The following is an 11,028-nucleotide window of genomic DNA, read 5'->3' as shown; positions in this document are numbered from 1 at the left end:
GCAGTTCAGGCACAATTTAGATTTTGGCCACTAGAGAGTTACAGATTGATCCAGTGAAGCGTTGCAATACTGGACTATTTTGTATCAAGTCTGCCCAAATGTGCCGAATTGGTCAATTGACACATTTTCAAGTACATAACTATAGAGAACATACAAAAATGATATAGTAATAGAAAATGTAAGTTTACACACTCCCAGGAATGTCATACATGATGGATCATTAGCTTATACACTAACATTCACACATCTAGATGGCCGGGCGGTGTGGGTGTGGAGCCAGAGACAGCAGGGGTTCAAACTGTAGAACCAAGTTCCTACATTTTAATATAAAAATGGATTTTATCAAACAAAACTATGCTACATTTTATCTCTGGGACCCTTAGGATGACAAAACCGAGCAAGATTACTGAATGTAAGTACATTATTTACCTTCAGAGGTGAATGTATCAAACCAGTTGCCGTGACAAGTTTTTTGTTGTTGTGCACTCTCCTCAAACAATAGCATGGTCTTTTTTCACTGTAATAGCTACTGTGAATTGGACAGTGCAGTTAGATTAACAAGAATTTAAACTTTCTGCCCATATAAGACATGTCTATGTCCTGGAAAGTTTGCTGTTACTTACAACAGTCATGCTAATCACATTAGCGCACGTTAGCTCAACCGTCTCGTATACGGGACACCAATCCCGTAGAGGTTAATTATTTGTTATTTGTAACTTTTTACCTATCTATTTTTTACTTAACACTTCTTTTTTTTAAACTGCATTGATGGTTAAGGGCTTGTAAGTAAGCATTTCACTGTGAGGTCTACACCTGATGTATTCGGCGCATGTGGCAAATAACATTTGATTTGATTGATTTGATTTGATGAAGGCCTGATTCACGCAGTCTCCTCTGAACAGTTGATGTTGAGATGTGTTTGTTACTTGAAATCTGTGAAGCATTTATTTGGGCTGCAATTTCTGAGGCTGGTAACTCTAATGAACTTATCCTCTGCAGCAGAAGTAACTCTGGGTCTTCCTTTCCTGTGGTGGTCCTCATGAGAGCCAGTTTCATCATAGCGCTTGATGGTTTTTGCGACTGCACTTGAAGAAACTTTCAAAGTTCTTGACATTTTCCGGATTGACTGACCTTCATGTCTTAAAGTGACGATGGACTGTCGTTTCTCTTTGCTTATTTGAGATGTTCTTGCCATAATATGGACTTGGTCTTTTACCAAATAGGGCTATCTTTTGTATACCACCCCTACCTTGTCACAACACAACTGATTAGCTCAAACGCATTAAGCAGAAAAGAAATTCCACAAATTAACTTTTAACAAGGAACACCTGTTAATTGAAATGCATTCCAGATGACTAACTCATGAAGCTGGTTGAGAGAGTGCCAAGAGTGTGCAAAGCTGTTATCAAGGCAAAGGGTGGCTACTTTGAAGAATCTCAAATATAAAATATATTTTGATTTGTTTAACACTTGTTTGGTTACTACATGATTCCATATAAGTTATTTCATAGTTTTGATGTCTTCACTATTATTCTACAATGTAGAAAATAGTAAAAATAAAGAAAAACCCTTGAATGAGTAGGTGTGTCCAAACTTTTGACTGGTACTGTATATATAAATGGAAAATAAAACACTAATATCTCTTGATTAGATAAGTATTCAACCCCCTGAGTGAATACATGTTAGATTCACCTTTGGCAGCAATTACAGTTGTGAGTCTTTCTGGGTAAGTCTCTAAGAGCTTTCCACACCTGGATTGTGCAACATTTGCCCATTATTCTTTAAAAAAATATTCAACCTCTGTCAAGTTGGATGTTGATCATTGCTAGACAGACATTTTCAAGTCTTGCCATAGATTTTCATGTAGATTTAAGTCAAAACTGTAACTATGCCAGCAACATTCAATGTCGTCTTGCAACTCCAGTAAGAGATTTGGCCTTGTGTTTTAGGTTATAGTCCCGCTGAAAGGTGCATTTTTCTCCAGTGTCTGTTGGATAGCAGGCTGAACTAAGTTTTCTCTAGGATTTTGCCTGTGCTGAGCTCCCTAGACCTTGCCGATGACAAGCATACACATAACAGCCACCACCATGCTTGAAAATACGACGAGTGGTACTCAGTGATCCGTTGTGTTGGATTTGCAACAAACATAATGCTTTGTATTCAGAACAAAAAGTTAATTTCTTTGCCAGATTTCTTGCAGTATTACTTTAGTGGCTTATTGTAAACAGGATGCATGTTTGGGAATATTTGTATTCTGTACAGGCTTTCTTCTTTTCACTCTGTAATTTATGTTAGTATTGTGGAGTAACTACAATGTTGTTGATCCATCCTCAGTTATCTCCTATCACAGCCATTAAACTCTGTAACTGTTTTAAAATCACCATTGGGTTCATGGTAAAATCCCTGAGCGGTTTCCTTCCTCACCGGCAACTGAGTTAGGAAGGGCACCTGTTTCTTTGTAGTGACTGAGTGTATTGATAAACCATCCAACGTGTAATTAATAACTGCACCATGCTCAAAGGGATATTCAATGTCTTCTTTATTTTTATTTTGCAAACCATTGGAAAACCTCCCTGGTCTTTTTGGTTGAATCTGTGCTTGAAATTCACTGCTCGACTGAGGGACCGTACATATAATTGTATGTGTGGGGTACAGAGATGAGTTAGTCATTTAAAAATCATGTTAAACACTATTATTGCACACAGTGAGTCCATGCAACATATTATGTGACTTTTTAAGCACATTTTTATTCCTGACTCAAGACATTTCAGCTTTTCATTTTTTGTGAACATTTCTAAAAACTTAATTCCACTTTGTCATTATGGGGAATTTTACATTCAGGCTGTAACACAACAAAATTTAGAAAACATCAAGGGGTTTGAATACTTTCTGAATGCACTGTAGCCTACTTTTGGCCAGTTAATAGCCTAACCACTGATCAAGCGACATTGTAGACTAAACCTTCAAATCCTGTTGCTGCAGGATTATTTTGTTGTGACAATATACTGTAGGTCAAATTAAGATCCTGCATCTGTAGCTTTGTGGCTTTGGTTTTTATAAGGGATTAGTTCTGTTGTTTGCTCTGTGTAGATCCAATGTTTCACAGGTGTTGGTTGATATCTGCAGTACACATTGAAGTGTGTGTGTGTGTGTTTGTGCATGTGTGCGCGTGTGTGTGTGTGCGTGTGTGCGCGCACGTGTGTGTGTGTGTGTGTGGATGCAGCAACATGTTTACTGTTAGATAGGCACATAGAGAGATTGGTGCTATTAGAAGAGTGAAAGGTGACAAATAAGGGAATTGGAGAGCTCCATCTAATCCTGCACTTTACTCCATGTTCTGGGAGACGGGGCCATTCAGATGATTATTAAGGTTATTGGTTGCTCTAACGCTCATAGCCAAAGCACTTTCCTCCCATTAGTGCTAATTCTGCAGGGTCTCTCTGTCTCTCCAAGTAATCATAGTAATCAGACATGTGCTTTATGATTATCAAAGCAGGTTATTTCTGTATGTGTGTGTGTGTCTGCACGTGTCTGTGTATGTGCGTGTGTGTGCATGTGTGAGTGGCGTGCATGTGTGTGTGTGTGTGTAATGTGGCACGTGAGTCTTGGCTCCATAACCAAGTCATGAGGTAAAGGTCAGAGTGTTATTCTAGACATATAGATATGGGTGGAGCTTAACCTGTCGATTGAGTGGGCTGACCATCTGTCCTCTGTAGCCTCACTTCAACCTATTTATAACACTATGCACAGATAGTAGAGTGAATAAGGTCATATGCATCAAAGGCCTATTTAACAAAATCAATTCAATGAAGTAACTTTGGAATATTCTGATTCTTAGCTTGGTCTATTCTTGCCTTATTGCTAGGCCTACTTCAGGTTACCATGCAAAAAGGTAACTTTCATGACCACTAGGGGGACATAATGCTTTAGAATTGTCCACTGGCACTGCCCTAGCATATACAGTATGCCTATTTCAGCACTAGATGGCAATAATGATTCAAATTATCTCTGTGCTGAATTTGTATTACAGTAATCCCTCGTTTATCGCGGGGGTTACGTTCCGAAAATGACCCGCGATAAGTGAAATCCGCGAAATAGAAAACTTTTTTTTTTTACAATTAGCAACTATTACATGTATACAAATACAGTGACTCACGTGTAGGCCGTTTCACTGCTCTTCAGACTGGGCCGCTGCATCCTGACTGCGCTCTGCAGTGTTCTCTTCTTCTGAAGCCCGCGGTGCAGGTGTGTTTGTTCGGGAGAAGAACATAGTGATAGGCAGCTGTTGTCGCTCTTTTTTCTTCTTTGCAAAAAGATCCTTGTACACCGACATGCCACCATCGATTACGTTGGAGAACTGTAATGAACGGCTCATCAAAGGGTCCCATTCCTCAGCTACTCGCTTAAGTTCAGTGGCCATTCGCACCATGGTTGCTAAGCGACCAAGCGTTAGTCCTTCCTCCTCATCTCTCGTGTCCTCTTCTCCCTCTTCTCTTTCATCGTCGCTTTGTGGCTTTGTCATTTACCTTCCCTTAGCATGTCCAGAAGTTTAACTTTATCTGAGATAGGTAGCATCTTCCGCCGTTTGGGCCCATCCGCAGGTGCTTTTGTCGGTCCAGGCCGTTTCGTCGACATTATGGGTTTAGGAGATGTTCGAAATTACAAGATAATTTGGCCAACTTAATGTAAATTTGCCAAGCTGTTTTATGTACGTACACATAACTGCACGAGACGACAAAATGATAGCACAATTCGTAGCATGTTTTGATACAAGAAGCGGGAGTGAGTTTTTAGCGAATCAGAATGCAGAGCACAATGCACCAAAAAAAAAAAAATGCATTATGAAAATCCGCGAAATAGCGAATCCGCGATAAGTGAACCGCGAAGTGGCGAGGGATCACTGTATACCTTTACATGTAACTGAATGTAACTGAATGTAACTGCTGTACTTCTTAGTTTGAAGCACTTTGTTATCATATCTTGTGTTTAAGTTGTTAAGCCTTTCTTGTTGGGTTGTATGCAGCAATGACTGTATGTCACTGTGGACCTATGAAGTTACCACAGTTTAAAATAAAAATGATACTACCTTTAACCTGTAACTATGGCCCCAGGTAAGAAAAAACTCAGGGTGTGACTCATGCTTAAACATGAACCAGTGGGTTGTGCCTATTCAACTCCACTTCATTCACTGCAAATGACTGACAGAGTAATGTAATGTGTATACCATGGACAGCCTCAGGCCACACTACCTCTGCTGTTAGAGAAGCTCATTGGTTTGCCAGCCTAACACAGAGGTTCATCATCTGACTGACTGCGTTGCTGGATAAACATGGGATGCGTCCCAAATAGCACCCTACGGTATTCCCTATGTAGTGCACTACAGGGCCCATAGGGGAAAAGTAGTGCCATTTGGGAAGCAAACATGATAATTTCAACAGAGGATAGATACTGCTGTATATGTACTACACCATGACAAGATGTATATATACCACACCATGACAGGATGTATATGTACTACACCATGACAGGATGTATATGTACTACACCATGACAGGATGTATATGTACTACACCATGACAGGATGTATATATACTACACAATGACAGGATGTATATATACTACACCATGACAGGATGTATATATACTACACCATGACAGGATTTATATATACTACACCATGACAGGATATATATATACTACACCATGACAGGATGTATATATACTACACCATGACAGGATGTATATATACTACACCATGACAGGATGTATATATACTACACCATGACAGGATTTATATATACTACACCATGACAGGATATAATGACAGTGTGACTTCAACCAGAGGATGTTGTATTTTGTTCTGCCAGAGAAGAGGGAGAGAGAAAGAAAGAGAGAGGGAGGGAGAGAGAGAGAGAGAAAGAGAAGCCAATCCTCTCTATGAGGGTTACTATGGCTGTCATTTGCTTTTTGTGCTGCTTGGGAACAAATTAAGATATTTTATGTTGTGTGAGAGAACATTTAGATTAGATTTGATGTATGTAGTATAGCTGTTGCTCTGCCATCTCTGACCTAAAACAAATGCTGGATGTTAAACTTTATGTGGAGTCAGAAAGTCAGGGGTAACTAGGCTCAGGGTCCACAAAAGTGACCGGAAGGAGTAAGGCAAGTTCATTATCAATATGCTTTGTTAAGATTGCCCCCAATCGAATGACATCCTGTTGCATTGTGTTGTTGGGTGAATAGGCCTATTCCTTAGCTGATGTATGTGGGTAAATATCCTGCATAGTTTGTTACATACGCTACATACAATATAACCTCATTATCATTGTCTTTGTGTGTGTGTGTTCGAGAGAGTGTTTCAGAGTGAGAGAGAGTGTGACGTGCGGCCATGGTGGCCCCCAATCCTGTCTCTTTTCTCTCACACAACATAAAAGAAAAAGATCTTGCAGCACATGAAGCAAATGACCACCGTATTATCCCTCATAGAAAGCCTTGAGTGGGCCTCTTTCTCTTTCTTTCTTTCTTTCTTTCTTTCTTTCTTTCTTTCTTTCTTTCTTTCTTTCTTTCTTTCTTTCTTCTTTCTTTCTTTCACTCTCTCTCTCCCTCTCTCTTTCTTTCTTTCTCTCTCCCTCTTCTCTGACAGAACAAAATACAACATCCTCTAGTTGATGTCACTCTGTTGTCACGGCACACAATTATGCCAAGGTATATGAGATGCAGGTATATGTGTGTGTGTGTGTGTGTGTGTGTGTGTTGCTGTCATAGCCGGGCATTATTACTACCGGGTCTTATTACGGACTGTTGTTGTGTTTGAGACGTGCGTCATAAGAGCATCACTTACCTGTCCCAGTCAGACCCTAATGAGGAGCTCTCTCTCTCTCTCTCTCTCTCTCTCTCTCTCTCTCTCTCTCTCTCTCTCTCTCTCTCTCTCTCTCTCTCTCTCTCTTCTCTCTCTCTCTCTCTCTCTCTCTCTCTCTCCTCTCTCTCTCTCTCTCTCTCTCTCTCTCTCTCTCTCTCTCTCTCTCTCTCTCTCTCTCTCTCTCTCTCTCTCTCTCTCTCTCTCTCTCTCTCTCTCTCTCTCTCTCTCTCTCAGTGAACAGGTTATGAGGTAATTGGGCTTGTGTAGCCCTGCCAGACACTTTGCCCAAGTTCTGCCATGTGGTGGAAGCCCTCCATGTTTGTTGACAAAGATTTCCTCAAGAGCCAGAGCATACCCTGATTCCACATTCACCATGTTCTTTATCTGTTTGATAAGACAAATGTTGATTATAGACAGTTGAAGCAGTACTTACTATTACTCTCACACCGAATAGAAGATGATCAAGTTAGACTTATAAGTAACAATAGATGGTCAAGTTACACTTGATATTAAGTTGCAGAGATTAGACTTCCTAGAATGTATGTAGTTACCTAGAATTGACGTTGTTGGTGTGATTTCATGTAACACAATATTTTCACAACATTGGAGAATGGTCTGGGGCTAGTCCTCAAACATTCCTTGTTGGTCACTCCTTTTCACTTCCTCCCTCTCTCCCTCGCTCCTCTATTATGCAAGCGGTTTTCTCTCATTGAAGTTGCTTAATTTGAAGAAGATTTCACTTAATTTACAATGCTCATATTATTACATTTATTCAGCTACTTTCTGTCCTTACTACGCCTGTATTAGTCACTGTGGATAACTTCAATTGTAATTCATTGGAAGTCACAGTGTAGTTGTGCCACATGCCCACTATGCTATTTCTCTAGTACATTGTGGATAACACAGCATTGGTGTTGGTGTTTGGTTTCCGTGGCAGCAGCGTGATTGATGTTTGAGACAGCGGCTGTACTATGGGATAGAGCCCCGCCCATGAAAGGAGTTACTGCAACCTCAACAACCCCACCCCATCCCTGCCAACACCAACCCCCCTCAAGCTGCAGGAAAGAGAGAGAGAGAGAGAGAGACAGAGAGAGAGAGAGAGAGAGAGAGAGAGAGAGAGAGAGAGAGAGAGAGAGAGAGAGAGAGGAGAGAGAGAGAGAGAGCAGATCCGACTCAAACTGTAGTCTGAGAGAGAGCATTCCTGTGTAGTGAATAGTTTTAGTTGGGACTCCAGTCGTGTGTTCTCTGACTTATCTACCAGTCTCTGTTTCTGTCTGGACCATAAGCTCTCAGGCTGGGGCACAGAAGCCCTGAACACAACACGACCAGAACAGGAACATTACAGGACCACTCCATTGGACCCATCCACAGGATTACTGCAGTTCGAAGGAGAGGTCGAAACACGGTCTGAAAAGAATCTTATCAGAGCAGGACCGCTTTTTGAGATAACTGTAGAAGTGAAGAGTGACCGCTGTGGGTTTTGACCACAATCTGAACACACTAGGATCGTTTGACCAGGAGGGGAACACATGGGAACTGTGGGAACCGTGGTTTTGAACAGGAACACTTTCCTTTCTAGGGAGTTGTGGGGTCTGTGGTTTGACCTGAACAGGACCGTGGGGGCTGTGGTCTGGACAGGACAGTAACGTGTGGGAGAGAAGGTGACATCATGAGTATTGTTTATGAAGCCACGATCTCGTTCCATCAGCTCTCTACGGAACATGGAAGGGAATCTGGTAATCAGACACACAATTTCTACCAACCACCCGCTGTCCTGTTTCTCTCTGTTTCTGTGTTCTCTTTTCCCCCTCTCTCTCTCACCTTAATCTCTCACCCTTTTTCTCCCTCTCCTTTGTCCTGCTACTTTCCTCTCTCACTCACCCCATTTCCTGTCCCCTAGTTTCTTACCAGCGGGTTTTTCTATTTTTTTTAGATTAAGATAACTTTATTGGTCAATTGCACACAAGGTCCAACCGCTTTTAATCCAACCCCTCCGAAAGACACACATACACATCTCTATCTCTCTCTCTCTCTCTCCTTCCATCATCCTGTGTAAGGCTCTGTCGTTTAAGTCCACATCGTCTTCCTCTCCCTGCCTCTGTCTCCTGCCTGTCATCTCAATCCTCTCCGTCCTCCCTCTTGCTCCCGTATCATACTTCCTACTGTTCTCTGGTTCCTTTCCTTCTTCAGGCTGTCAAGCCCTGGCCTGTCCATTCATATTTGTTGTTTTGACTGTGGAACATGTGAAGTTCTTGATTAACATGGGCCCCGTGTAGCTCAGTTGGTAGAGCATGGCGCTTGCAACGCCAGGGTTGTGGGTTTGATTCCTACTGGGGGCCAGTATAAAAAAAATAATTAAAAAAACATGTATGCAGTCACAAACTGTAAGTCGCTCTGGATAAGAGCATCTGCTAAATGACTAAAATGTTTTTAAAAAACTACAGTAACTATGTGAGAGATGGCTTTTTCTAGCCTTGTACTCTGTTGTACTCTGTTAACTATACAACACAGTGCAAGGAAGAGCAGACATCCAGCATGGCTGTTTGTCTCTGTGCTGTGGTGTCTCTAGTTACTACGTTTCCATCAGAACTCACTATGTCAACACCATACAACAAGCCGTGACATACTCTCTCACAAGGTGGTAAAGGCTGTATGTTAATCATCATGTACTCTGGAATGTGTGTCAGTCACTGGCTGATGTCTCCTAGCAGCGCCCCCAGGGTTCTTCTCTTCCATAGAATGCACCTCCAGGGGGCTGCTCTCCCTGCCCTCTGCTCTCCCTCCTCTCCACTTGTCCCTGGCTTCTTTTTCCCCTGATCCCTCCTGCACTCACATGTTCTCTGCGAGGTTAGATCCCTGTCGAAGACCAGTTTATTTTCACAGTGTTTCACCGTGGTACTTCAGGCTGAGCAGTACAGTCCAGCACTGAACAAACACACAGCATGCTGGTTCCCTCCTCGACCCTGGCCTTAGGGTCGCTCTGTTCTCACACAGCTGCTAATTATCCACATAAGGCTCTCAGACTGGGAGAAGGCCTGTGTGAACTAAGCGCCATCATAATTAAAGCCATTGCGGAGTTATCCGGCTCAATGAGGCTGCCGTTGAAGGACAGGTATTATGATCAGATTAACATGGAGAAGGATATCTCTTTCAAATAGTCTGCCTCATTTTTCTCTTCTACTCAGATTTCAGCTGATGTAATATTTTGTAACAATGTGCCGTTTCAGTCATTTAAGACAACAGAGCATTGGGCTGATATGAGCCATCCTCTTGAATGGTGACCACAGATAATATTGTTTAAATTGTTTATATCTCAGGACCTGGGCGGTTGTTTACTTCTCAGTTTGTCATAACTCTTCTGGACTTCTCTCTCTCTTTGTGTGTGTGTGTGTGTGTTGGAGAGAGTGAGAGAGAAGGGAGAGAGGGGTGACGAGGGGGTGTAGATTGCCCCCTGGGTTGGTGGAATTCTTCATGCCATCAGTGTCAGTTAGTTAACCCTTCAGCTAAGTAAACATATAAGAGTGTGTGTGTTTGGGGTGATCAGGGGTGTCAAACTGTTGACTGCCCATGGGATTGGTGGAACGTAACTCCTAGGTAAACAAGATCTGTCTGTGCGTGTGTGTTTGCGTGCGGGTACACATGTGTGTCTCTGCTTGTCTTAGATGAGTAAACATGGCGAGGGAAAGGTGGGGGGTGGAGAGGAAAGAAGAGGAGAGTAGGATAAAGGAGAGAAGGAGGAAATGTTTGTGGAATCTTAACATTCTCCCTTTCACCTTTCAAACCAAGTCAGTAGGGTTAGTAAGTCACATTGACTGGGACTGGGAAAGGTGTAGTCTACTGTGGTCTATATTGCATGCTGAACAGGACAGAACCAAGTGTCTAGGCCTGCTCTATGTCAACTCATTATCAGAGCTTTGATACTCATAAAGGTTCCATACTTTCTAACATACAGAAATCCTTGAGGGGGGGGGGATTACCGTCTGCCTGGAATAGTGTAGGTGTCATTGATTGAGTGGGTGTGTGACAGAGAGAGAGAGAGAGAGAGAGAGAGGGATAGTTTATTATCTATCTCACTTGCTTTGGCAATGTAAACATATTTCCCATGCCAATAAAGCCCATGAGAGAGAGATTTATATATTTATGTTTATTTATTTTCCCTTTTGTACTTT

General features: G+C 42.0%; 1 protein-coding gene across 1 annotated transcript in view; it reads left to right on the top strand.

Moving 5' to 3' along the window:
* Positions 1 to 10,531: 10,531 nt before the first annotated feature.
* Positions 10,532 to 11,028, top strand: part of LOC311140915 (3',5'-cyclic-AMP phosphodiesterase 4D-like) — a gene marked incomplete at both ends in the record, with an annotated part of 1,986 nt that continues 1,489 nt past the window's right edge. The window contains one exon of the mRNA XM_084176187.1: positions 10,532 to 10,574. Coding sequence (XP_084032313.1) covers positions 10,532 to 10,574 — 43 coding nt within the window. The remainder of the gene's footprint in view (positions 10,575 to 11,028) is intronic.

Source organism: Coregonus lavaretus (genome assembly GCF_964263955.1).
Source record: "Coregonus lavaretus genome assembly, chromosome: 14".
NCBI lineage: Eukaryota > Metazoa > Chordata > Actinopteri > Salmoniformes > Salmonidae > Coregonus > Coregonus lavaretus.
This window is presented reverse-complemented; position numbering and strand designations above follow the sequence as displayed.